This window comes from Choloepus didactylus, chromosome 7 (assembly GCF_015220235.1).
Source record: "Choloepus didactylus isolate mChoDid1 chromosome 7, mChoDid1.pri, whole genome shotgun sequence".
Lineage (NCBI taxonomy): Eukaryota > Metazoa > Chordata > Mammalia > Pilosa > Megalonychidae > Choloepus > Choloepus didactylus.
Window position 1 is genome coordinate 120,047,565 of NC_051313.1, and position 24,535 is coordinate 120,072,099.

The 24,535-nt window shown below is 51.6% G+C and overlaps 3 protein-coding genes across 7 annotated transcripts; 2 read left to right on the plus strand and 1 right to left on the minus strand.

Moving 5' to 3' along the window:
* Positions 1-3: 3 nt before the first annotated feature.
* Positions 4-3,047, minus strand: LY6G6F (lymphocyte antigen 6 family member G6F). Its single transcript, XM_037843404.1, has 6 exons — positions 2,966-3,047; positions 2,146-2,475; positions 1,799-2,062; positions 687-842; positions 442-508; positions 4-279 (listed from the first exon to the last, which is right to left on the minus strand). Exons 1-6 carry the CDS (start codon positions 3,021-3,023, stop codon positions 255-257), a joined length of 900 nt encoding a protein of 299 aa, XP_037699332.1. The 5' UTR covers positions 3,024-3,047; the 3' UTR covers positions 4-254.
* A 1,927-nt stretch (positions 3,048-4,974) lies between these two features.
* Positions 4,975-17,744, plus strand: ABHD16A (abhydrolase domain containing 16A, phospholipase). 2 transcript variants are annotated; one of them, XM_037844235.1, is made up of 20 exons: positions 4,975-5,161; positions 6,173-6,229; positions 7,004-7,070; positions 7,314-7,400; positions 9,745-9,830; positions 11,501-11,574; positions 11,789-11,911; positions 13,497-13,611; positions 13,735-13,836; positions 14,246-14,309; positions 14,720-14,769; positions 15,158-15,281; positions 15,764-15,868; positions 16,035-16,098; positions 16,460-16,516; positions 16,661-16,723; positions 16,864-16,940; positions 17,024-17,122; positions 17,200-17,246; positions 17,406-17,744. In XM_037844235.1, the coding sequence occupies exons 1-20, from the start codon at positions 5,030-5,032 to the stop codon at positions 17,487-17,489; spliced, it is 1,677 nt and encodes a 558-aa protein (XP_037700163.1). In that variant the 5' UTR covers positions 4,975-5,029; the 3' UTR covers positions 17,490-17,744. The 2 variants fall into 2 exon arrangements, with proteins under 2 accessions (XP_037700163.1, XP_037700164.1); XM_037844236.1 differs by having other exon boundaries at positions 17,037-17,122.
* Positions 17,745-19,120: 1,376 nt separating this feature from the next.
* Positions 19,121-24,535, plus strand: LY6G5C (lymphocyte antigen 6 family member G5C). Of its 4 annotated transcripts, none has more exons than XM_037843546.1 (5): positions 19,121-20,119; positions 20,256-20,478; positions 20,621-21,245; positions 22,247-22,410; positions 24,027-24,535. In XM_037843546.1, the coding sequence occupies exons 3-5, from the start codon at positions 21,121-21,123 to the stop codon at positions 24,188-24,190; spliced, it is 453 nt and encodes a 150-aa protein (XP_037699474.1). In that variant the 5' UTR covers positions 19,121-20,119; positions 20,256-20,478; positions 20,621-21,120; the 3' UTR covers positions 24,191-24,535. The 4 variants fall into 4 exon arrangements, with proteins under 4 accessions (XP_037699474.1, XP_037699473.1, XP_037699471.1 ...); XM_037843545.1 differs by lacking the exon at positions 20,621-21,245 and having other exon boundaries at positions 24,027-24,212; positions 24,465-24,533; XM_037843543.1 differs by lacking the exon at positions 20,621-21,245 and having other exon boundaries at positions 19,123-19,505; positions 20,032-20,119.

Consider the following 24,535-nt stretch of genomic DNA (forward strand, 5'->3'; position numbering starts at 1 on the left):
CAATCAAGACTGTTGTGCTGGCTCAGACCATCCCTCCACTAGCTACTACAAGACAGGAGACCACACCTTTTTTTAGGTGACACCCCAGATAATGCTCCCTTCCCCCCAAAAGCTCAGCTGCTGGAGACCAGCTGGACCGTGAAGTCACACCCTCAGCCCCTCCCCCCTCGCCAAGGTCGCGGGTTTCGCCAGTTTCGGCGTTCCAGATGGCCAGGGAGACAGCAGGTCACACTTCCCAGCAGATGTCACTGTTATCACCTGATCTTGAGGGCAGGTGGGCTGTAGGGTTTGCAAAGCAGAGAAGCAGATTGAGACTATCTCCATTCTCCACTTCCTCAGAAACCAGGGCCCCATCCCATCCCTGCCCCTGACTCCAGTGTTTCCTCTCCCCTCCCTGGCCCCCTCTGGGATTTAGGCTTCTGCCCCCTAGTTTTTCCTTACCCCAGATGGGCCAAATGAATGTTCTCATAGACTTGGATTTCAGGTTTAAACTGAGGAATCGAAGTATCTGAGGAGGAGCCATACAGGGTGGGGAAGAGAAGAGAAGTCACTGAATAACCAAGTTGTTCTTCACCACCACCCCTCCTTGGAGAGGATAGGGTACAGGGGCAAGAGGTGGGAGTCCAGCCCTCCCCCCCCCCCGCACCTGCATGCTCTCTTCCTCCAGGTGGCAGGGAGGGACTCACCTTTGCATGGAGCCCCAGGGACCCTCCGTCTCCAGAGCATGAAGCCAAGCACCAGGATGGCGAATCCCTGGCCTGCCACGAGCAGCAGCATCAGAATCCAGGGCACATCCCAGCCCGTGGAGGGGGTACAGAGGGCAGGAGAGGCACCCATGGAGGCTATAAGGACAAGATAAGAGGGATGGAGAAGGAGTCAGTGAAGGGGCCTGTCCTTGTGTCCAAAAGAGAGCTCCACCCCACCCCTGTTGTCCGGTGGCTTTTCCAACAGAAGGCTCCATGAGCTTCCCTCCGCTTGATGTCCACCTCCCCACTGTGGCTCTTTCCAGTATCCACCTGACCCCATGAGCCAACATCAATAGGCAATGGCACTGGCTCCCTGCCCACCATGGATAGCTAACTCCAAAGAGAACCACCTGTTGTAACTGTGCTTTTTTCTTTGGGCTCTTCATAGTAAACCACCCCTTCAAGAAAAAGTAAAGTGCCTTCCATTTATTCATTCTTCCTTCATTCACCCCATCGGCATTTGCTGCGTGCCCACCCCAGGCCAGATACAGTATTAGCTGCTGACGCTTTGGAGGTGAATAAGACTCAGTCCCATTAATTGGCCTTCATGCGCTGAAATAAAGGCCATTTGCTCCTCCCTCCTGCCTTGTAAATGGATTATTCTTAGCCCAAAAGCATTTCTTCCCTGTATAATGCACTTTTTATTGTAAAACAATTATACATTTTTCCTCCTTCTGCCTACACTAACAATGAGCCAGTAAAACATCAGTGCATATATCCTTTTGTAAAAAAAAAAGGCAACTTCTCCAGCAATAATTCTTATTTTCTTCCTTTCTGTTATAGAATATTCTACAAAAACCATAGATTACCCTATTTCATAACCCTGGTATATTCTACTAGAATCCTTCTCCTCCCTCTTGGTTGATGGTCTATTTTATAACCAGCCCCCTTTCCTGTTATGGAGGAAAAAGCCTTCCTCCTCCAGGCAGTGGTCTGCTCCATTAGAAGTCACCCCCCTGACCTGGCCGGTGCTGGATTTGGCTCCTCCCCTAGCCAGCAGGTGCGGGCTGTGCCAGAGGCGCGGTCCCTTCCCGTCTCCTCCCTCAGTTTACCTGCTAGGTTAAAGCTGACCCCTTTGCTCTCAGGCAAGAGGCAGCGGATGATTCTTGGTCTACGGCCTCTGGGCTCAGGAAGCCCTTCCCCAGGACACACCAAGAGCAGGGCAGCCCCATCGCTCCAGAAGGACTGAAACCAGCCCCTCACGAGTCCCTTTCCCTCCATCCAGGTCACAGAGTCCAGGCGTCTGGCGGGGACCACAGAGCACAGAAGGACAGAGCACAAGGATCCGTTTCCAGCCCTCGCTGATAACTGGGTGCCTGTGGGGTGAGAAGAGACCTCTCGGTTTCTGGCCTGTGCCTCCCCAGCCCCCACTGATCACTGATCCCGAAGCCCCATTCACCTCTGAGCACGGAGACGTCGTACACCCTCCAGTTCTGGTACCTGTGGTGCTGACCCAGCACGGAGCACCAGTACCGCCCGGCGTCTCCCTCCTTGGACCCCTCCAGCCAGAGAGAGTGGTTCCCCAGCAGCTTGAGCCTGGATTCTTGCCCGGGCTTCCTGGGGTCTGTGGCTGATCTGGCCACTTGGACTTGGGCTACCAGGGTAGTAGAAGAGCCTGCTGCAGGACTGTGGAACCAGGATAGGAGTTCATCCCCATGCAGGGTGGGCGGTGAGGGACATGACAGCTCCACGGCCTCCCCGAAGGCCACATAGATGGCCTGGATGTTGTCTGCAGGGGAGGGAGTTGTGAGAATCCAGAGACCTCCGCCAGACCAACAACCTCACACTTGACCTCCAAACCCCAGTTTCCTCCCCTGCTGGGGTTCCCCACCCTGGCCTGGGTGACGAGCACATTTCTCAATTGACAACTACAAAAAAGAGAGTGGAGAGAAAAAGAGGGTAAGGGCATTCCTCCCCTCTCCCCAGCTAGTGAGGGTTCGGAGGGCAAGAGAGAAAACACTGAAACAGTTGGAATAAATGCCTATTATCTCTTCCTCTCATTTCTCCTTTGCTGGAAGCATTTCCTCATCCATTTTTTATTTTCTAAGGGAAATGGTACGTAGCCAGGACCCTCATTGTTTTCGAGGCAGGGGGAAGCTAGTTGGGGTAAATTTATATTCTTGAGTCAGATGTCTTCCAGAGACCCCCAAGGAAAAAGAGCAGTGTCCCTTCCCTGAAGTTCCAAATAGCTGAAGAATGGCCCACCTCCTGCCCCTTACCTGCAGCAGCCTGAGGGGGCCAGCATAGGGACAGAAGGAGGAGGAATAAGTCCACCATGGGGACAGCCAGCCAAGTTCTCTTGCCCTGAGACCTGCTGTCCTCAAGGAGGAAGCAGAGCCCAGATAAAGACCCACATTCCCTGGTCTGGAGTGACGCGGGTCTCGGGTGAGGATGGGAATGCAGGAGAGATAAAACCACAGGCCACGCTAGGCATCCCCTGGGGAAAAGTGACCACCGCCTCTGTCTCCTGAGGGAGGAGAGGAGGAAGAGCCGGTTAAGGCCGCTCCACAGATGGCCTCCTAACCCCTTGGACCCCATATCAGCTAAAGGACTCGGATCAAAGGCTGTCCACCTCCCATCGTCTGGAAGTACGTTCTGTGGTCTCTCTCCCACCACTAAGAGTTTCCAGCCATGACCGGAGGAGCTGAGTCCACAGGACCCAGAACAGGGCTGGGAGCCCAGTCAGTGCTCCGAAAATGATTTTGAATGACTTTTGCTGTGGTTGATGAAATATTCCACTCATACAAAAGACTGTATGGTATAGGAAGTGGCGAATCGAGACATTTTCCACTCTCTTGAGAAAAGTTTCCCACAGTTGGACCTATGGGTTCAACGGTGGTCAGAAATTAGTTGGAGGCATTTGGATTGTGGAGACTTAGGAAATTATCAGGCGTAATAAAATCTTTTAGGTTTTTAGTCCCTTAATACTTGACAAACTTCCTCCTTCTGCCTACACTAACAATGAGCCAGTATAATATCAGTGCATATATCCTTCTGTAAAAAAAGGCAACTCCTCCAGCAATAATTCTTATTTTCTTCCTTTCTGTTATAGAATATTACACAAAAATCATAGATTATCCTACTTCATGGGAAAATTTATGCTGTATATATGTTAGCACAAGAAAAAAAGGCTATAGAGAATGCACAACTATATAATGGATAAATAAACTGTGGTACAGTCAAAAATGGAATGCTTGACAGCAATAAAAATGAACTAACCACAATGACTTGCAACAAGGATGAATCTCACAAACATGGGAGGTAAAGAAATCAGACACAAACAGCATGTATTATATGCTTCCATTTATATAAAGTACAAAAATAGGCAAAAACTAATCTTTGGGATTAGAAAGTAGGATAGTGGTTACCCTTGTGGGGTGGACAGTGACTGGTAGGGAGCTTGTAATGATCTGTTATTGATCCGGGTTCTGGTACATGGATCTATTCAATTGATGTACTTTTTGGTATATGTGTTTACTCCAATAAAAAAGCTGAAGAGACAATATATTATTAGGTGTAAGGAACAAAGAAAAAACAAATCTATATATCTACTAAGAATTAGAATATTACTATTTCAGTCAAAGACCCTCTATGCTATTTAACCACTATTTTAAATTTGCTTTTTATCCATCGCATCTCATTAAATTTATGTGTTTTTGCATCCTATACAATAGTGTCATGTTGTATGTATTCTATTATTTTCTTTTTTCATTCAACATTATGGTTTTGAGATTTGTCCATGCTTATGGGCAACCATTCATTCATTTCCTTTTCATGACTATTCCACATATCTTTACAATACTCAGTCTTTCTATCCACGACCATGGTATGGCTCTCCATTTATTCAAGCCTTTTTTTTTCTTTACCTCTTTCACTAACTTGTTAGTTTTCTTCATGAAATCTTGCATTTCTTTTATAAGATTTATTCCTAGATTCCTTATCTTTTCTGTTGCTCTTGTCAAGTGCTCCTAATCTTACCACTCATTCTCTTTTGTTCGGAAGTTTGTCAAGTATTAAGGGACTAAAAATCTAAAAGATTTTATTACGCCTGATAATTTCCTGTCTCCACCATTCAAACGCCTCCAACTAATTTCTGACCACTGTTGAACCCGTAGGTCCAACTGCACGAAACTTTTCTCAAGAGCGCTGAAAATGTCTCGATTCACCACGAGGCGGAGCCAGTACGCGCCGACGTCAAGGGCACGCTACACCTCGGAGGCTGGGGGAGGGCGGGGCCACCAGGGGGAGCTGCTGCTGGAAGAGCAGCGGCCCGAGCCGGGGCTATGGCGAAGCTGCTGAGCTGCGTCCTAGGCCCCCGGCTCTACAAAATCTACCGGGAGAGGGACTCTGAAAGGGCCCCGTCCGGTGTCCCTGAGACTCCAACGTCAGTCACCACCGCCTCTTCCAGCTCCTGGGTGAGTCGAGTTACCCCCCTACCAAAAACATGGTACGCTCCAAACCTCTTTGCGGCCTTTGCTACCCAGAAGGGCCCATTATCGGAAGTAGGGGGAACCTGTTTGTCAAACCAGTCTTCCTCAAAGCCTCCGCTCTTTGAGCTTCCTGGGTTAAAGTCACGTCTGTGGAGTGACCGCCTCGTTTCTTCATCGCTGTTTGCGTACCGCTTTCTGGTTGCGACCACCACTCCTTGCTTTTTTCTCTCTGCGGCCCTCCACTCTGTCTGTTGTGGTTCATGCCGCTGCCTATGTGCTCTTTAAGACCTGGGATAGCCCCTGCCCGGACTGGGGAGCTGGCAGACTTTGCCGTAAAATTCCCAATTTCTGCTTCCTCTGTGCCTCGCCTGACCCCGTTTTATCTTCCCTCTACACTGGCCTTGTATTTCAAAATGACTTCTTCAACAGATCATGTATCCGCCCCCCGCCCCCCAGTCTGGCCTGGAGACCGCAGGATTATTGCATTCATGAAAGCTGGGGAGTGGGGATCGTGGTAGGCTGAGCCCCCAAATGTTCTCTTCCTTTTTATCGATAGTCCCAAATTATGTTTACTGTCCCCCACAGACTATCCACTGCCAGCCAGTTCTTCCCATGCTGGTCTCTTCCCTAATCAACCTGCTCTTATTACTGATGCTCTTCTTTCCCTCTTAAAGTGGTCATGGTGTCTTTCCTTTATTCTGTAATCCCCCTTCCCCATATGCTCATGCCTACAACCCACTTGGAACAGAGTTGTGAAAAAAGGAAAAAGTCATCCTGTGCTGCTTTCATTTTGCTTCCAAGTCCAGCTCCCTGAACTTGTTCTGGGGTGAGAAATCAGCCTCATGGTGGGGATGGGGAAGGGGCGCCGGGTGAGGGGCTTTGTAGCAGCAGAGTCTTGGAGACCAGAACCAGAGCACACACATCTGGGCTTCTGAAGGGGGTGGGGAAGCACCTGGCAATGTGTGGAGTCCTTAACAAGCCCATCTGTTTTGGCAGGATACCTACTATCAGCCCCGAGCCCTGGAGAAACATGCTGACAGCATCCTGGCACTGGTATGTTGGCTGTGGCATCCGAGACTCGCTACATCTTTTCAAACCAGCTCCCCTCTTGAATTTACTCCTCCTCAGCCTGGGAGAAGGCAGTGCCTCTTGGGGATGGGGGATATTCTGGGCTTTGCAGCAGTCTTCTCCATCACATACATGTACAGACTGTCAAGCGAGCACACTTGACACTCCCCTTCGGTATGTAGTATTGCTCTCTCTGGGGCAACCTGAGCCATGAGGAAAGCCTGTTTACTCTTGGGACCATCTGCAGGTGCTAAGTTCTGCAGTCCCCAGTGACCTGTCCTCTCTGGCAACTAATTTCTTTGGCTGCACAGACAGCTGTTCTCTCTGGCAGGGTTCCTATGGTGACATTTGTGCATCTCTTGGGGACCAGGCCAGGGGCTGTCCTGAGCAGGGCCAATTGAAAAAGCTTGATTGACTTGAGTAGAAAGAGAGACTCGCCTTTAAATGTGATGAAATTATGTCCAGTGATGATTTGGGGAAGAAAATGAACCTGTACCTCATTTTATTTTTTGTTTTTTGTTTGTTTGCTTGTTTTTTTGTACCTGGTTTTGCCAGTCTCTGTTATGCTCTGACACACTGCCTTTCCACAAATACTGAGCACCTACTGTGTGCATGATGTCATGCACAGAATAGGTGCTTGGTTTGATGTTCCTCAGTTTACCCACAGCCTTGTTCAGAGCCTAGGCCTGGAATTGGCAGACCAGTACCTGTGTGTGTTTGTTGGTACATCGATTGCCTTCCCCTGTCTCTCTGCTGCAGGCTTCAGTCTTCTGGTCCATCTCTTATTACTCCTCTCCCTTCGCCTTCTTCTACTTGTACAGGAAAGGTCAGTGTGGTTTCAAAGGTGGTGGGGAAGGAAGCGGGCAGGTTATTGGCAGATGAGCTGGCCCCCTAAGGAGGAAAGGGGGCCTGTGAGCATGGCTTGACTGCCCCCTTCCATCAGGCGTCTTCTTCCTCTGAGGGTGTGGCTGTCCCAAAGAGAGATCCTCAGGAGAGGTTGGGGCTGAACGGGGAGAGGAGTTTAGGGACAGTGTGGAGAGCTTCTCACATGGTCCCGCTCCCTTCCCAGGTTACTTGAGCTTGTCCAAAGTGGTACCCTTCTCTCACTACGCTGGGACATTGCTGCTACTGCTGGCAGGTGTGGCTTGCCTCCGAGGTAGGTGGAGGAGGGGAAGCCAGGTTTGGATCTGCCCATGATTGGGTGAATATTTATTAAGTACCTTCAGCAAATACAATTCGGTGCTGGGCCCTGAGGGGGTACAATTCAGAATGGTCTAAGGCATGATCTTTTCCTTAAAGGGCATTAGTTGTAAATATGAAGAAATAATTAACAGAAAAGTTTGCCGTTATCTAGAAAAGATGCTGTGCCCTACAACTCAATAATTCCACTTCTGTATAAAATATATATACACACATAATATATATATACACACACTAGAGAAACTTTTGCACGTGTGTGAAAAATACGTATGTCTGAGAATACAGCATACAGCATTGTTTATAGTAACCCTAAACTGGGAACAACTCTGACGGCCATGAATAGTAGGATGGATAAGTGCATTATGTGGTATGGTCATCTGGCAGAACGCAGTACAGCAGTGCCAATGAACAAACTACCAAATGAGCTGCACCTACCAAAGCAGATGAATCTCACAAACATGTTGGGAAAGGAGCTGACCACAAAATAATGTATACAGTAGGTTCAAAAGAGGTGCAAATATAAGTGGTAAAAAACTAAGGAAATTCAAGGGCATGGTTAGCTTGAAGGTCAGAACAGCAGAGGAGTGATTGGGGTGCGGGGGCACAGGAGGAGGTGTAGGACAGGGGGCTCCCAGGGGCGTGGCTTTGGTTTCGCTCTTGATCTGAGTCCTAGTCACATGAGTGATTGCTTTGAAGTTTTTAAACCAAATGTATGTTTGACGTATGTAAGTTGTATTTCACAATTAAAAAAAATAAAGAGACAAAACCGATCATTGGCCTCTAGTGGGTGCATATGATGAGAGCCAGATGAGGGGGATGCTTAGAGAAAGGGCAGTGAGGAGGGAGCTGGATGGCTACAGCTGGGTCCAGTCTGGGGTAAGGACCTTCCTCCTGCGGTGTTGTGCCTCCCCACCCCAGGCCTTCCCTGACTGCCCCCTCTAAAAGTAGCTCCACTTCTCATTTTTGTCTTATACTTTAATTCCTGCATTTTTAATTCAGAAAAAAAAAATAAATGCAGAAAAGTCCAGAGAACAGAAGCATCAAAAAGAACTAAAAGGCTAATGTTTGGTAATATTTGTGTCAAATACTGTTTATCAATAAAAGAACTAAAGCATTACTGATGGGGTTGGAGTGCCCTCTGGCTTCCTTCTCAGGTCCTCTTTCCCCAGAAGTAACCGCTGTCATTTGGTGCAGTTTTTTTCTGGTCCATATTTTTATCCTATGAAGTGTAAACATCATTTCATTAAATTTAAGCTGCCATCAATCATAAAACATCCTGAGTTCAGAGTTTTCAAATGTGAAAAAAATTAGGTGTTTTACAATCTACAAATTTTGCTGGGTCTATAAACAATGTATAGCATTATTTTGTGTGTTTTACATTTTGGCATAAATGGCATTGATCCTTACAAGTCATTCCGCAGCTTGGGATTGTTTGGGGGGGGGGGCTGTACCACTGACAAGACACTGATTTTATTTTCTTTATAGCATTTCCCTTCTCTGATTGTTGTTTATTGTCTCTTCCCAGCCCAACCTCACCCCCACTTACCCCCACTTTAACCATCGTGCCAGCTCTGAGGGTCTAGGAGCTCGGGTGTCTCATTTTCTGCCTTATTTCCATGTGTAGAACAGTGCCTGGCACATGACGCCTGTCAGGGCGAGGAAGGAGAGAAGTCGGGTTTTGACTCCCCAGCAGTGAAGGGAAGGTGGGCTAGATCAGGAGGGGGAAATGGGGAGAGAAAAAGAGGTGAGCATGGAGAATTGTTCCCGATTCAGAGAGGGAAGTAGAAAGGAGGCAGGGGATGGACTAGCAGTCCAGGTGGTGGAAGGAGGCCCAGGAGGCAGAGAAGGAAGGAACTTCAAAGGACAGGCCCAGCTGAAGAATGAGGACCAAGGAAGGGTACTCGGGGAGGTAATTATGGGGCAAGAGCAAGAAGACTGAAGCTTCATTTCAGTGGGTTACAGATCAGAAAGCAAATATCAGAGAAGGGTGGCAGCAAGAAGAAGGGAAATCTGATGTTAACAAAGAATAGTAAGGTTGTCTGACAGTGTAAGCTGGGGAGAGTGAACATTCTGGAAGCTGGAAGGTTGAGGGTTCTAAAAAAGCAAACTGAAGAAACTAGCAGGGGAGGAACCTGTGGACCAGTTCCTGGATGTAGAGGAAGAGGGTCTCCTGTTTCTCCAGATCCCAGGCCCTCAGGTCCTTTTTCTCTCACTTCTCTTTGCATCCCTCCACTTCTCTTCCTACCATGTAGGCACTCTGCTTCCCAGTTTTCCTAGCACTGTGCCCTCTCTCCTACCAGGCATCGGCCGCTGGACCAACCCCCAGTACCGGCAGTTCATCACCATCTTGGAAGCCACACATAGGAACCAGTCGGCAGAAAACAAGGTGAGAGGCCCTGGGAAAGGTGCCCGGCAGGTGCCCTGGCAGCAGGTTTCTCTGCTGCCTCCCAGAGTACCACACCCCAGCTCTACCAGGAGAGGGAGGTTTGTTTTGTCACCCACCACCCAGGGTGTTTGCTTGCACGTTGCTGCATCCCTTCTCCCTTCTATAAGTGAACTGTCCACCTGAGGAATTTTTCCATTTCTAATGGAATGTTCTGCTGGAACAGTCCTCCACCCCTCCACCCTCCATCCACAAGACTTGTCTAAATGTAGAATGGACTATTTCTTAGATGAGAGTTTTCTCTACCACAGTAACCCAGTTCTGTGATGTTTGTTTATTTTTGCTGTGTGAGCGGAACACCGTGCTAGATTTGTTCAGGCCCGGGACAAGCTGGACAGGTACGTCCACTCCTGTGCCCCGGAGCACAGTGAAGTGCCAGCAGGGAGGAAAGCCAGGGCATCATATCCTTGGAGTCAGGCCAGCCCAGCTGGCGCTGGAGCGTGATTATCTTTGAGAAGGGGTTTTGGGGCCCCCTGAAGCTCTTTCCTGTCATGAGAGGGTTTCTCGGATCAAACATATATGATCACCATCTTCCTATTACTGGTTACTCCACGCCCCCATTTATGGAGCTGTGTAACCATGCTCCGCGCCATGCCGCCGTCTGAGGCATTTTGCTTACACTCTTTATGATCCTCCACAATGATGCCATGAGGTGGCCTTACTGCCCTTATTCATGCATATGAGGAAACAGAGGCAGAAAGGGGTTAAGTAACCTAACCAGAGCCGAGGAAGTGGCCGAGTCTGGATTCAAGTCCAGTCTGCAAAACCTGCATGAAGTATGCTTTTCTTCATTCTGTTCTGTTTTGCCATTTATATTTGTGTACAACTTTTCTATTGTTCTCTGCTAGTCAAGTTATTTTTGAAACTGTCAAAAAAGTTTTCTGGCAGAAAATAAAAACAACCCTCAAGACAGAGTGCTGGGAGCTCTGGGGGTCAGGGAGGGAACACAGGAGCACAAGACACAGCTCCTGTGCCCTCACGAGGACACTGTGGGGTGCCCGGAGGCACAGAGGGTCTGTGTGGTAGTGCTGGCCCAGGGCCACAGGAGTTGAGGGAAGGGAGGTGACTGTGGGGATGGGACAGTCAGAGAGGGCTTCAGTCAAGAGGTGGCCCCTGGTACAAAAGAGCCCACTGTGGGCAAGACTCTCCCACCTCCTCTCTTACAGCCTTGGGACAGTTGGTCTGGTCCCCTGGGGGAGTTCTGAGCCTCCAAGACAGCACCCTATAAAGGACCCAGGCAGGAAGGGGAACGTGATAGATCTCCCCAAACCACCCCTTCCCTCTTCAGAATCTCCAGTATCTCCAGCCACTTCTCCCAGGGGTGGGTCAGTTTTAGGTTTTTGGAAAAGCCAAGAGTGTTAGTTTCCTCACCTGGAAGAGGAAACACAGGCCAGCCCTGAGACTTAATAGGACATCCTCTCTCTCCTAGTCATTCTGGCCACGTCAGTGCTTTCCGAGGGAGAATGAGGAGGGTGGTGACCTCCACTTGGTCTCCCCATGCTGTGGGGGAGGCAGATCCCTGGACAGTGATGGTGTTGAGGGTGGGTAGGTGGGTCTCCCCCCAGGTCTCAACTCCCATTTTCCCCTCCTCTGTCTCTCTCTGCCCTCTACAGAGGCAGCTCGCTGGCTACAACTTTGACTTCAGGAGCTGGCCTGTCGACTTCCACTGGGAAGAACCCAGCAGCCGGTGAGGCTCCAGTGCCTTTGCACTATTCCTCCCCTTGGAATTGTCCCAGATAATCCCTCCCCTGTCCTGTCCCCACACCTCCACCCCCCCGGTGGGCCCCAGTGCCTGCCTTCCAGTGCCGTCTCCTCATTCCTAGACCTCCCAATCCTCTGGATCCCAGATGCCCAGGTTGCTGCTTCTGACCCCATCATCCCTGCATCTTTCCTTTCCTCAGGAAAGAGTCCCGAGGGGGCCCTTCCCGCCGGGGTGTGGCCTTGCTTCGTCCAGAGCCCCTGCACCGGGGGACAGCAGACACCCTCCTCAACAGGGTCAAGAAACTGCCTTGTCAGATCACCAGGTGGGAAATGGCAGGGAGGAGAGGCCAGCTGGGGTGGAGGGGACATGGGGCACGGGCTCTGGGGCAGGGCACTCCATTGTAGGTTAGCTGTCATGTGCTGGGCCTGTGCCATGTGCTTTATGTGCATTATTTGCAGCATAGTCATTTCTGTCAACATTTATATATGTAAAGAAAAGAGGTGCACAGGTAGTGAATGAAGAGCTGGGATATTGGAACAGTTCTTTCTGATACAAAAGCTTTTTTTTTTTTTTTTAAATTTTAATTGTGGTAAAATGCACAACATAACTTTTCCCATTTTATCCACTTTCATGTGTATGATTCAGTGCTGCTAATCATATTCACGGTGTTGTGCCATCCGCACCACATCCACTGCCAAAACTTGTCCATTCCCCAAACAGAAACCCTGTACCCATTCAGAAGTTCTTTCTAGAAAATGAGGCTAAAGGGAGGAATGAGGCTGGGACCGGGGAGAGTACACGTAGCCCATGTCTGGAGCACGTCTCGTGTGCGTCTGTCCCGTCCTGGCCCCATGACTCCTTGGTTATCCCATCTTGGATGAGTTACATGGCCCCTCTGTGCCTCAGCTCCTGCGTGTGTGGATAATCTGACTCGTGGAGCGCTGCTCCCTCCTTGCCTGGGCCCCAAGACTGCATAGTGGAGCCCCAGTAAATCATAGCTGTGGGCACCGATGGTGTTGGGTGTACCAGCGACACCTGTTTGTATCTTCCGGTGGAGCAGATGCTGGGAACTGCCTGGTGCAGGGGTTAGGAGGAGGTTCCAGAATACCACGGGAGGGGATTGACTTAGTAGTTGTTGTGGACAGTGCTGACTGATTAGAGGGACTAGCTGAATTTGGGGTTTGAAGGGGGATGCTGGATGGGTTTGTACAATGTTGTTCTGGGGACAAATCCTCCTCCAGGATGAACGGGAAGTGGTTGGTCATCTTTTTTCAGGAACAGCACCTACCACATGTTATCTGTCTAGATTAGAATATTTGTCCGGTAAATGTTTATTAAGCCCTTACTCTGCGCCAGGCTCTGGGCACCTGTGGTGTGGCAGGTATTAGGGATTCCTCAGGGAGCCAAACAGCCTGGTGCCTGCCCCAATGGAGTTTTCAGTCTAGTTCGGTGGTGTTCAAACTACAAATCTTTACCCATTAGTGAAGTTCGAAACAATTTAGTGAAATGCAACCATCTTTTTTTTCTTTTAAAGTATTGTTTATCTGAGGGACTTTTAATATGTTGTATTTGTACATTGACAGTACCATATTTGATAATAACTTTGTTTTTATTTATTGTATATAGAAAGTGTTATCTCATAAAACTCTTAAAATCATACATACATATGTGTGTAGGGAGCTACAATATAAAATTTGTGTCTTATGAAGGTTGCAGTAAAAAAAGTTTACAAAATACCAGCCTGGTACATTAATTATTTCATTAAATCCTAAAAGAGGGAAGGCGGAGCTCTGGAGGTCAAGGGTACAGCAGGCCCCAGAGTCCCCGAGTGCTAGAGCTCAGACTTTCCCAGGGTGGTCCCCAGGCCCCCTGGGGTTGGAGCTTCTTTAACCCTGTGCTCCCCACAGCTACCTGGTGGCACACACCCTGGGGCGCCGGATGCTATACCCAGGCTCTGTGTACCTGCTCCAGAAGGCCCTCATGCCTGTGCTCCTGCAGGGCCAGGCCCGGCTAGTGGAAGAGGTGAGGCTCCCCTGCCCTGCCATGCCCCCACCCCTGCCCCACCACCCCTCACCCCGCCCTCACCCCGCAGTGACATGGTCCTCCCGCCCCTCATGACCTGGCTGTTGCATTTCCCCCACTCAGTATAATGGGCGCCGGGCAAAGCTGCTGGCCTGTGACGGCAATGAGATTGACACTATGTTTGTGGACCGGCGGGGGACAGCCGAGCCCCAAGGACAGAAGCTGGTGAGAGGGAGCTGGGAGCCCTAAGGTGGAGTCTGTGGAGGGCAGTAGAGGTTCTGGGGTCCCCAGTTCTGCAGTAGTGCTAGGAATTATCCCATCTCTCAGTTCCATTCCAAAGACCTCTATAGGAAAACTCTGGGATAGGGAAATAGATGAAGTAGGAGTTACAAAAACTGTAAAGGAAAAAAATATCTGTAATTCCATCACCTAGAGATATCCACTTGGTGGTCTTCTAAGGAAAACCCGACAGGGTGCTGAATAGTTGAGCAGTTAAACTTCAGTCAGTCATCGCTGAGGACCAGCTTGCCATGCATTTGCATCTCACATTGCTTTGCATTTCTTTGGACCTTGTGGGGTGGTTTTCTGTCCCAGCCAGGCTCTTTCCCAGCCTTCCTTCCACCTCCTTCCCCAGGTGATCTGCTGTGAGGGCAACGCGGGGTTCTACGAAGTGGGCTGCGTCTCCACGCCCCTGGAAGGTAGGCCCCTGCCTCGGCCTCTTCTCTCTGCCCTTGGGAACAGAATGTCTCCACCTTCCCACACTGTTATGACCCCCTGGGGGCCTGACTTCACTTTCTCTGGGTGAGCTATGAGCCCCTCACCTTTGGGAAAAAATCCACTCCCCATTTGCTTTGACAATCTTCCATCCCTCCCCTAGGACTGTGTCCCTAACCTTGCCCTACTCTTCTTCATTCTGGTTCCCACACACGTGTGCCCACGCACACCCTGCATATAAAACACAGTCACATCTCTCTCCCTTTCTGCTGCCTTAAACCTTCGGTGTGATCTCCCCACTTCTGGGAAGGCTTGGTGTTAAATTCAACTCTGGAGCTGGGGGGTTGCTGAGAGCTCCTTGGTCCTTCTCCTCAGTCCCTCCTTCCCGTTACAGCCGGATATTCAGTCCTGGGCTGGAATCATCCAGGCTTTGCTGGAAGCACGGTGAGACCGTCTCTGGAATCCCTTCGTTTTCCTGAAATAGGGTTTGTCTGTCTCTCCTCAGCCACTGGAGAAAGTGCCCTCCCCTCTCCCCTGGAGAGAGAAGGGGAGGGGGTCGGATATTTCTGCAGGGGGCTCCCACCCACCTGTCACCAGGGTGCTGGGGGCAGCAGCATGGGGAGCCACAACCCCCTGGGGAGGTGGGGGGGCATGAGGTGGCTCTCACTGTAAACATCTGCCTTTGGGAGAGAACTGCCCCTCCCACACCCTTTTCTTCCACAGCCCTTCTGCTGCAGGGTGGCTGCAGGGATTGCGTGGCTGGGAGGGCTTGGATAGCCCGTGCGCTGGCCTTGGAGCTGATGCCCTCCTGCCTTTGCCCTTCCTCCTGCAGGGGGTGCCCTTCCCGCAGAACGAGGCCAATGCTATGGATGTGGTGGTCCAGTTTGCCATCCACCGCCTGGGTTTCCAGCCCCAGGATATCATCATCTATGCCTGGTCCATCGGTGGCTTCACTGGTACCAGCCCTCTCCCCACGCCCTGCCCCACTACCATGGTCCCATCCCTGCCCCCCTCTCTCCAGGAAAGGTGGGGAAGTGCCCTGTTGGCTCAGGATTGGGGGGGGGCTCTAAAAGGAGAGGGAGGAGGTTGGGATCTCCGAGTGGGCCTGGGAGAGACTTATTTTTGTACACACTTGACGTTTCCTTCCACCCTTATGCCTGCTCATTAAACAAAGGAGTAAACCAGGTTCTGGGTGGGGAGATCAGGGAAAGTAAATGTTTCCTCCCAACTTGTCTTCAGTGCACTTCAGAGAATGGTCTGTTCTCTCTCCATCCTCTCCAGATAGTGCCCTGACCAAGTGAAGTGAGGGCTTAAGCAGAGACCAGAGGGTAACATAGTAGGGAGGAAGGGGTTAGCCTGTAGGGTCAGTGGGATGAGGATGGCCTGGTAGGCAGGGGCCGCTCTCGGGCCTCACCGTTGTTCCCCGTCCCATTTCCAGCCACGTGGGCAGCCATGTCCTACCCAGACATTAGTGCCATGATCCTGGATGCCTCCTTTGATGACTTGGTGCCCTTGGCCTTGAAGGTCATGCCGGATAGCTGGAGTGAGTGCAGCTCCCAGGTCTGCCCTGCCAGGGGAGGGGGCGCTGGAACTGGGAGCCGTCCTAAGTGGAGATGGCTCCCTTTTCCATGGGTGCAGAAGACAGTGGGGACGTTTCTGTTGAGCAAGGGCTTTATCTCTGCCACCTCTTCACCTTTATTCCACTCTAGGGGGCCTGGTGACCGGGACCGTGAGACAGCATCTCAATCTGAACAACGCACAGCAGCTGTGCAGGTGAGGGCAGGCTGGGGTCCAGCATCCACTCCGTGCTCAGCCCTGCCGGACTCAGTACAAAAGTGCAAGTTGGCAAACGGTCACTGCCCCATACCCCTCAGTGGCCCTACCTCTACCCCAGCCAGCCTAAACCCTCCCCAGGTCCTCTGGATCCTAGAAGTCTTCATGCTCTGGCCACCAAAAGCTTAATGCCCAGCACAACCATAAAGCCAGACTTTGAGCAATTCCCATTCTTAAATATTCTGACTCCTAGACCTGCCATAGGGGAGGGAGCAGCGCGGTCAGTGCAGGGGCACGGTGAGCCAGTCGTCAGCTGTCTGCTTCCGAGCTCTCCCTCCCCACTACTCTGTCCCCTCTGAAGGTTCCAGGGCCCTGTGCTGCTGATCCGGAGAACCAAGGATGAGATCATCACCACCACGTGAGTGCCGGGGAACCTCTGCCCTCCCAGATCCCAGGCAGGGCTAGGGAGTCGCCTCTCCCACCTCTGTCCACCCGAAACCCAGGGATCCAGACCCTTCTCCCAACCTCCAGACCCTTGCAGTGGGCCTTCCTCTCCCCCCAGGGGTCCTGAGGACATCATGTCCAACCGAGGCAATGACCTCCTGCTGAAGCTGCTGCAGCATCGGTGAGAGCCAGGGTGTGTGTGTGTGCGTGTGCATGCACGCATGTGTATACTGGCAGCAGCACAGGGAGGGGGAAGGAGGAAGACTCAGGGATGGGGAGTGAAGAGACTTCTGTCCCGACCTCCCCTGGGCTCCTTGGTAGGTATCCCCGCGTGATGGCAGAGGAGGGTCTTCAAGTGGTGAAGCAGTGGCTGGAGGCCTCCTCACAGCTGGAGGAAGGTCAGAGGGGATCTGGTGAGACCTCTGGGTGGGGGGCCTGGTAAGGCTGAGTTGCTGACGGGCCCTCCTCTCTCTCTAACCAGCCTCAATTTACAGCCGATGGGAGGTGGAAGAGGACTGGTGTCTGTCTGTCCTCCGCTCCTACCAGGCAGAACATGGGCCTGAGTTCCCCTGGAGTGTGGGTAAGGAGGCCCTGGGGCAGGAGAGGGGCCTGGGGAGAGCCCAGGAAGGGCCTGTGTTGGAATGCCTGTTTCTGCAGGGGAAGACATGAGTGCAGATGGTCGGCGGCAGCTGGCTTTGTTTCTGGTGAGCTGAGGGGCAGGAAATACCCTGGAAGCATTGGCAGTGGCAGCTTGCGTGCCATGGGCGGTGGGCTTGGAGAGTAGAGGGGTGGGGGGTATCCAGTGGCTGCAGCTCACACTGTGTCCTGCACCTCAACTGCCCCACCCTGGCCTCTCTCCTCAGGCTCGGAAGCATCTGCACAACTTTGAGGCCACACACTGTACCCCACTCCCGGCCCAGAACTTCCAGATGCCCTGGCACCTCTAGGGACCATGCCAGGACTCCTGGAGAAAAGGGATGGGAGGAGGCATGAGGAAGGACCCTCTTATTTGTAATTCTCTCTGTTCATGTTGCTGTTTATAGTTTGTGGAAGGTGGGGGACCACATCCGCCTTCTCACTGTTGTTCTTGCACGTTTCCCCTCATCCATCCAGTAGCACCCTCCCTCCCAACACACACCCTGCATTAAATGAATAGATTATTCCTAATAATTAATTAAAAAGGTATTTTTTCTACTGGCTGACTACTTGTGTGACTTCCCAAATGCCTGCAAACCAGGGGCTGGCAGTGGGGAGAGCTGTGGCTCCAAAGGGCTGGGTTTTGGGAACACCCCACCTCCAGACAGCCATTCCCATCTCTGCTATCCCCTCTGGGCCTTCAGCCCCCGACCTGAGCTGTCATCAGGCAGTGGGCCACCAAGCCCCACCCTCCTGATGTGCCTGGTGTTTTCATCACTGCTATGCAGCCCTTCCGCCAGCCTCCCTGGCCCCACTGCTTGGGTGATACACAACCAACCAAGGAGCCCAGGGTTGCCCACTATTCCTTAAAACTCAAGGGTGTTGTTCACAAAACACTTCCCAGTACCTGATTTTACCTACTCAGCTTCTCTATCAATTTCTGGGTCCAACCTGCATGGTTTCATCATCAGGACGCCATTTCTCCTTGCTTGTTCAGCTCTTTTATTTCCATGGGGAGGAAGGCAAGGGCTGCTCCCCGTGTCTTGCACAGCAAACCTTGTGCCCCCTCCTGCCATGTCATCGCGTTTCTCCTCACCTCCTTTTTGCAATTCAACAAACACAGGGCCTGCCAGGGACTGAAAGCCAGTGCCAAGGGTTCACAGCCTCCGAGGGCTATACTGCATCTTTAAACAGCTTTGTTGAAAGAACAATCTTAGGTTTAACCTGAGGAAATTGGTTCCCCTGTACCTTCCTTCCTATTTCTAATCCTTAGCCCCACAGAGCAGAATGAGCCCTCCTCCCATCATCAGTTTGTTGCCTAGCCACCTTCTTCCCTTGGACACCTCTCTTTTCTAGATGACACCCTCCTCAGGTTTTTTACCCTAGGTCCCCTGTTTTGAATAAGATGCTTAGCATGGGCCACACTGTTCTGACGCCTTAAGGCATTCTCTGGCTATTTTCTGTGTCTCCTCAGATCCAGTGCGTGGAGCTCCTCTGTGAAACAGGGGCCAGAGGCTGTCTGGCCCCCAGATCAGCTCCTGGAGGGGAGCACTGGGTGTCTCCTGGGAAGGGGCATTTGTCAGGTGATAGAACATCTGAAGTTTGGGGTCAGAGGGGAGGAGGTGGCCACAGCTCCAGAAGCTCCACCTTCAGCAAACAGCAGGTGGAGAGCTGCTTGTGGAATTGTGGGACCGGCCGCATACTTCCGAACCTCGCTCTCCCAGACCAGATCCTCCAATCAACGAGCCATCCCGGTACCCAGTCATTCATTCTTTCATTCATTTATTCGAGTTAAAGAAACCCTTCCTCGCTCCCCCCGCCTCCTCGCCCCTAGAGTTCCTCTACAGACTGCAGTCTGGGCGCGTCCCCAAAGGAACCCGGCTCTCGCAGGGTTGGGTCACCTATAGCCCCGCCCCTCGTTGGCCCCGCCCCACACCCCTGGCTGGGGCGTTCTGTCCTAAGGCCCCACCTCCTTTGCTTCCTCCCTCGGCTGCTTACCCCCAGGTATCCCTTGTCCCCGGGGTTGGGCACCTGGCGTGGGTATCGTCATCCGCTGCTGTTACCATGGCGACTATTGCTACGTCCCGCCTCTTCAGCCCAGAAAAGTCTCCCCCGGGCCCGTCGCCCCGGTAACGAACACTCGGCGCTGCCGCCTCTCTGCGCGCTCTGGCCGAGCCCTGCTGCGTGGACAGAAGAGCGAGACAAGGCGGTGGGGGACAAACGACCCTGAGGCCCTGCCCTCTCCTAAGAAGGCCTCGCCTAGCCCGGCCCCGTCCAGCTCCAAAATACCACCCGCGTCTTCCCTCCCGCGACCCTCAGAGTCCACGGTCGGTAACGACACGACCGTCCTCCCAGACCTCCCAGGGCCACCCGAAGTTCTTGGCCTTTTAGTTGCGACCTTATTCGAGAGAGGGATTCGGAGGGCGCTGTGAGATCATCTCCGCCTCCTCTTGGCCCTCTTCTCCTTCAGAGGAGCCTCCACTTTCTGATTCTTTTTGTCTATTACTCTGTCCACTCATTCATTCATTCAACAGGTGCTCCTCCCCAGTTTTCTTTTACTCTGACTTATCTCTAACACAATTTATTTATTCACTTATTCCAAGACACTTGGGCGCGCAGCGGCGTGCGTTTTCCTCTTATTTTCTTCCCTTCCGGTTTTCTTGGTCCACGTCTTCCGTCCTTTTCTCCTCATCTTCCTCCGAGCCTGGATAATTCTTGGATAGCCTGGGACTCGAGCAGGGAATCCGACTGCAGGGCCCTGCCCCTAATTGGGGCAGGTGATGTCGTTCCTGGACGCCGAGGACCTCCCATAGCTCACCGACCCTTAAAGTAAAAACTCTGAGTCTCGCGCAGGGCCTGCGACTGACTAGGCGAGTAGAGACCAGGCAGGCAAAGTAGGAAGCCCAGGAGGCCCCCGGCGGAGGAAACGTGGCCGCTCAAGGTTTGCTAGGGGGTCTCCAGAATCCCCGCCGGGAGGGATACTGGTGCCATGGCGCCACCTTCCGGGGAGCCGCGCGGGGGCGGGACGCCTGGGTCACGATGCCGAGCTGGCGTGTCTCAGGTTTCTTTCTTTTCAGGCAGGGTTCGCCCTCGCGCCTCCCCGGGAACTGCGAGGCGCAGTCAGGCGCGGAGAAAGAACGCGCAGTGCAGGAGCCTGTGGGCGCGGGAAACCAGACCCACGGAGCTTGGGCGGAGCTAAGAAAGGGGGCGATGGGAGAGGCGCTGCGTGCCCGGAACTCCAATGGGGCACCCGGCTGAGGCGCAGGCCACCCGGGACCCAGCGGTCCTTGCTGGAAAACGGTACCACCAGCAACCCCCCTATATCGTCTGTCCCTTTTTCTTGCCCTACATCCAGCCCGACACCAAATCTGTACAATGTTCCTTCTAAATGTAACTCAGATTTATTCGCCTCTTCTCGGCGTCCCTACCACCCTTCTGCTAGGCTAGGCCGCCATCTTGTGTCTGGACTCAGGAATAGCGTCCTAACTCGTCTCCACGGCCTCCACAGCCACAGTGACCTCTGCTTGCTGAGTACTCCTCTGCTGAAATCCCTTTGGTCAGTGGTTTCCACTGTCCTGGTGCTCCCTGGCAGCACTCTGCCCTCCCCTCTCCATTGCTTGTTGCCTTGCCTCCCCTGCTAGACTGTATGCCTGGTGAGGACAGGGACTTTGTGCACTGTTGTATTCCCATCACCTGTGGCTGTCATTCAGTAAATGTCTTGTTGGATTAATTTGAAAGAAAGCTCCCTTCTCATTTTCCCCTTGCTGGGCCCCCACCCCCAAGCCAGGATGTTGGGCCTCAAGAGTGCCTGTGGGTGAGGACACCCTGACCTTCTGGCTCTTCTGGCACTGATTCCACCGCAAACTGGTGTTGCCTCTCTCTCTGCTCTCGGCCAACCTCTCTTCCTCCAATAAAAGGCCCAACTGGGGCTGGTGGGCAGCCATGCATTTCATGGCAGGCCCTGCAGGTAACCGGAGTCTGGGGCACCTGGGTCTCCACAGGGCCCTCCATGCCCTGTACATGGTCGTTTTGATAGTGGTGATCACCATGGGCTCAGTGTTTGGTAAGTGCCTCTTAGGGGTCAGAGGGGTCTCCTGGTGGGCTGCACAGGGAAATCCACAGACACCAGGCGACTGGGTACATCTGCCCAGGACATTCAGGTAAACCCAGGCAGGAGGGAAGATGGGATGGGTGGACTTGGTAGAATTCTGCCTATGACTGATGATGTTTGCCCTGAGGGAGAGTTCTAGTGACTACCCCAGGGCTTTCTTAACAGCACTGACCTAAATGGGGTTCTCTTCAAATCTGAGGGCAGGTACAGAATAGGGAGGGTTGGAGAACATGCCAGATGACAGAACCGGGCAGGACCCATAGGGCTGAACAAGGCTGAATCCAGCATGATGACTTCTTCATTTTGCTGCAAAACACCATCTGCCTAGAAAACAATTCAAAGTGTTTGTTCAGCATCGGCTATACACTAAGTGATCTGCTGGGTTCTGGGACTCCCTAAAAAATGTTCTGGGCCTGGGGCCAGAGGAACGGAGGTAGGGTGGGTGTTGTATATGCATGTAGTTGGGGAGGAGGAACGGAGAATGGAGGTTTTGGTTGACAAAGTTTAATATGAGTCTGTCCGTGATGGTATCAACAAAACAAAGAGTGTGACCCTGGGTTGCTTGAAGTCTCCTGTTTACATGAAGCAAAGATTCTTCCTGCCCTGGGATGCACTCTTGTTTTCACTTCAGAATATCAGATTAAAGTATGTTCAAATGAGAGTGACCAGGATGGTGAGGGGCTGAAAAACCAAGCCACGGAGGAACATATTGAATGAATGGATGAATGAATGAAGTTCCTTATTTCTGGTGGTATAGGAGCAGAGAATGGAGAAAAAAAAAACAGGGAGATTTTAATGATTAAAGCTTCTGGTGGACGGTTAAACCGAATGACTTTAAAGAAACAATGATTACATGGTTTTCTGACATGGAGAGGTAGGGAGGGAAGAGTGGAGTTGACCAGCCTGGAATCAGGCAGGCAGGGGCTTGGAGTCAGTGCTCTTCTGTGTTCTAGGTAGGCTTATTATCAATCGGGCACCCTCCCGTCCATTTGAGTTCCCCAAATACCTGCGCTGCTATCGATGCCTCTTTGAGACCAAGGAGTTGGGGTGCCTCCTGGGATCTGACATCTGCCTGGCCCCACAAGGCAGCAGCACCTGCATCACTCTCCACATAAGGAACAGTAAGTTGCCTTCTCTCATCATGGGCCCAGATCTCTCCCAAAATGAGTCTCTGCCAGCTTCCTAAGCTGCACCCCAAGTCTTGTTCCTGGAACCCTAAGACAATGGTCCATCCCTGTTTCTCACTTTAGAGCCACTCCCTGCCTCCACTTCCATCCCCAAACCCCCTTCCCTCCTCAGCCCACAGCTGACTGCACGCTCCTTACCACACTGGGCAGTTCCTGGTCATTAAGGTCTCCCCGCTTCATACACTCTCCTAGGAGGATTTTGTTTCCTTGGCTTCAACCAGCAGCCACATACTACTTCCTCCTGAATCTGAACGTTCAGGCAGAACTCTCCTTGAGTCAAGTTGCTCTCTGGACATCTCTGCCTCATTTTCAACTTGTGGAAAATTGACTCCATCTCCTTGTTCCTCATACATATTCTCCCACTCGATCCTCCTGCCTTTTTTTAAGTTAACAAACACATACCACATACTATGTGCCAGGCACTGTTCTAAGCACTTACAACCCTCTGAGTTAGGTCTCCATTTTACAGACAAGGAGACAGATGTGCAGAAAGGTTAAGAACCTTGCCCAAATCTCATAGAGGCTGAGCCAGAATTTCTAGTGGCTCCAGAGATAGTGCTCTTAAAAACGACTGCACAAAGATGCCTTTGTTCAAATCCTTCAATATGCTTTCTAAATAGCGAATACACAGACATGGTTCAAATATCAAAGAGTATACAAGGCTGTCAAAGAAAAGTCTCCTTCCTACTCCTGTCCCCAATCCATCCAGCTCCCATGCAGGCACAGCACATAATCACTCTTTTTAGTTTCTTGATTATCTGTCAGGCCATCTTTTATGCATATCCAGTTTATACAAATATGTTTACTCCTTTTTTGCCTCTTACCCCACTCCCCCCAACAGTAGCATGCTACTGTAAACTGTCCTGCATTTGTTTATTAAAGCTAATAGTTATGGAGACTTAATGTTTCTCTATCAGTTTGTAAACAGCCTCCTTGTTCTGCTGACTTCCTGCACAGCACTCCATGGCATAGGCCTAGCAGTAGAGATGTATCCAATTCATTAATGATGGCTGTTGGGGTTGTTTCTAATTGGTCACTCTCTCAAGCAGGGTAGCAGTGAACATCTCTGTATGACTTCTAGGGACATGGGCACAAGGATTTTGTGTGTGTGTGTGTGTGTGTGTCTAAGATATGTGTCTAGAAACAGAGATAATCATATTATGCTTCTACTTTTGGCCTATAAGATAAATGACAAATACCTCCTCTGCAATCTGACTTCCAGTACATCTTCCCAACTTTTTCTCACATGGTCCCTGGGTGCTGGTTCTCCCACTTCCTTCAAGTCCCAATTCAGTCCCTTCCAACCGTGATTACATTGTGAGTGGCTCTTTCTCCCCAACCTTCTGTGGGAAACCAGCCAAGTTTCATGGCCGGAGACTCACTAAGTACTGCCCACCCCTGCCCAGTTGTAGGAATCTCTTCCTTTTGGGAGGTCCAGGCCAGGGTGTGTGTGTCGGGGGGTAGTGTTGCTAAGTCCTGTGGAGTGTGGGGATTTGGGCCCCTGCCTGGCGACATCCACATCACTGGTGCCTCCCCCTCACCCCCAACAGGCAGTGGAACTGACATCATGGTGAGTGACTGCCGCCACAAGGAGCAGATGCAAGACTGCTCGTATACCCACACTTCTCCGGTGTTTGGCTTCTGGATATCCTCTCAATGCTGCTTCGTGGATTTCTGCAATGACCCTCAGAACAGAGCAGCCTATAATTCTTAGAACAGCTGCAGAGACCTTGCAAGTAAAATTCCACCCATTTCCAGCTACCCTCTTGACTCCCACCTGGGCTCAGCCAGGACAACTTCCAACCCCTCACACCAGCTCTCCCTGCCTCCTCCAGTCACCTGACCTAGCTCTCTTTCTCTTGGTTGACACCCCTCCAAGACCCCTATTCCCACTCTGACCCTCCCCCAGTTTCCCCGCTCCAGAATTTTCTGGAGTTTCGCCAACAGGGCCTCACAGTCCAATGTATTTTCTGCTCTCTTCTCCCTAGGCTGCTCCTTTGCTTCTTTGCCTTGATCCTTTTCCTCCACCACAGGCCTCTCCCTTGCCAAGTCTAGAGAT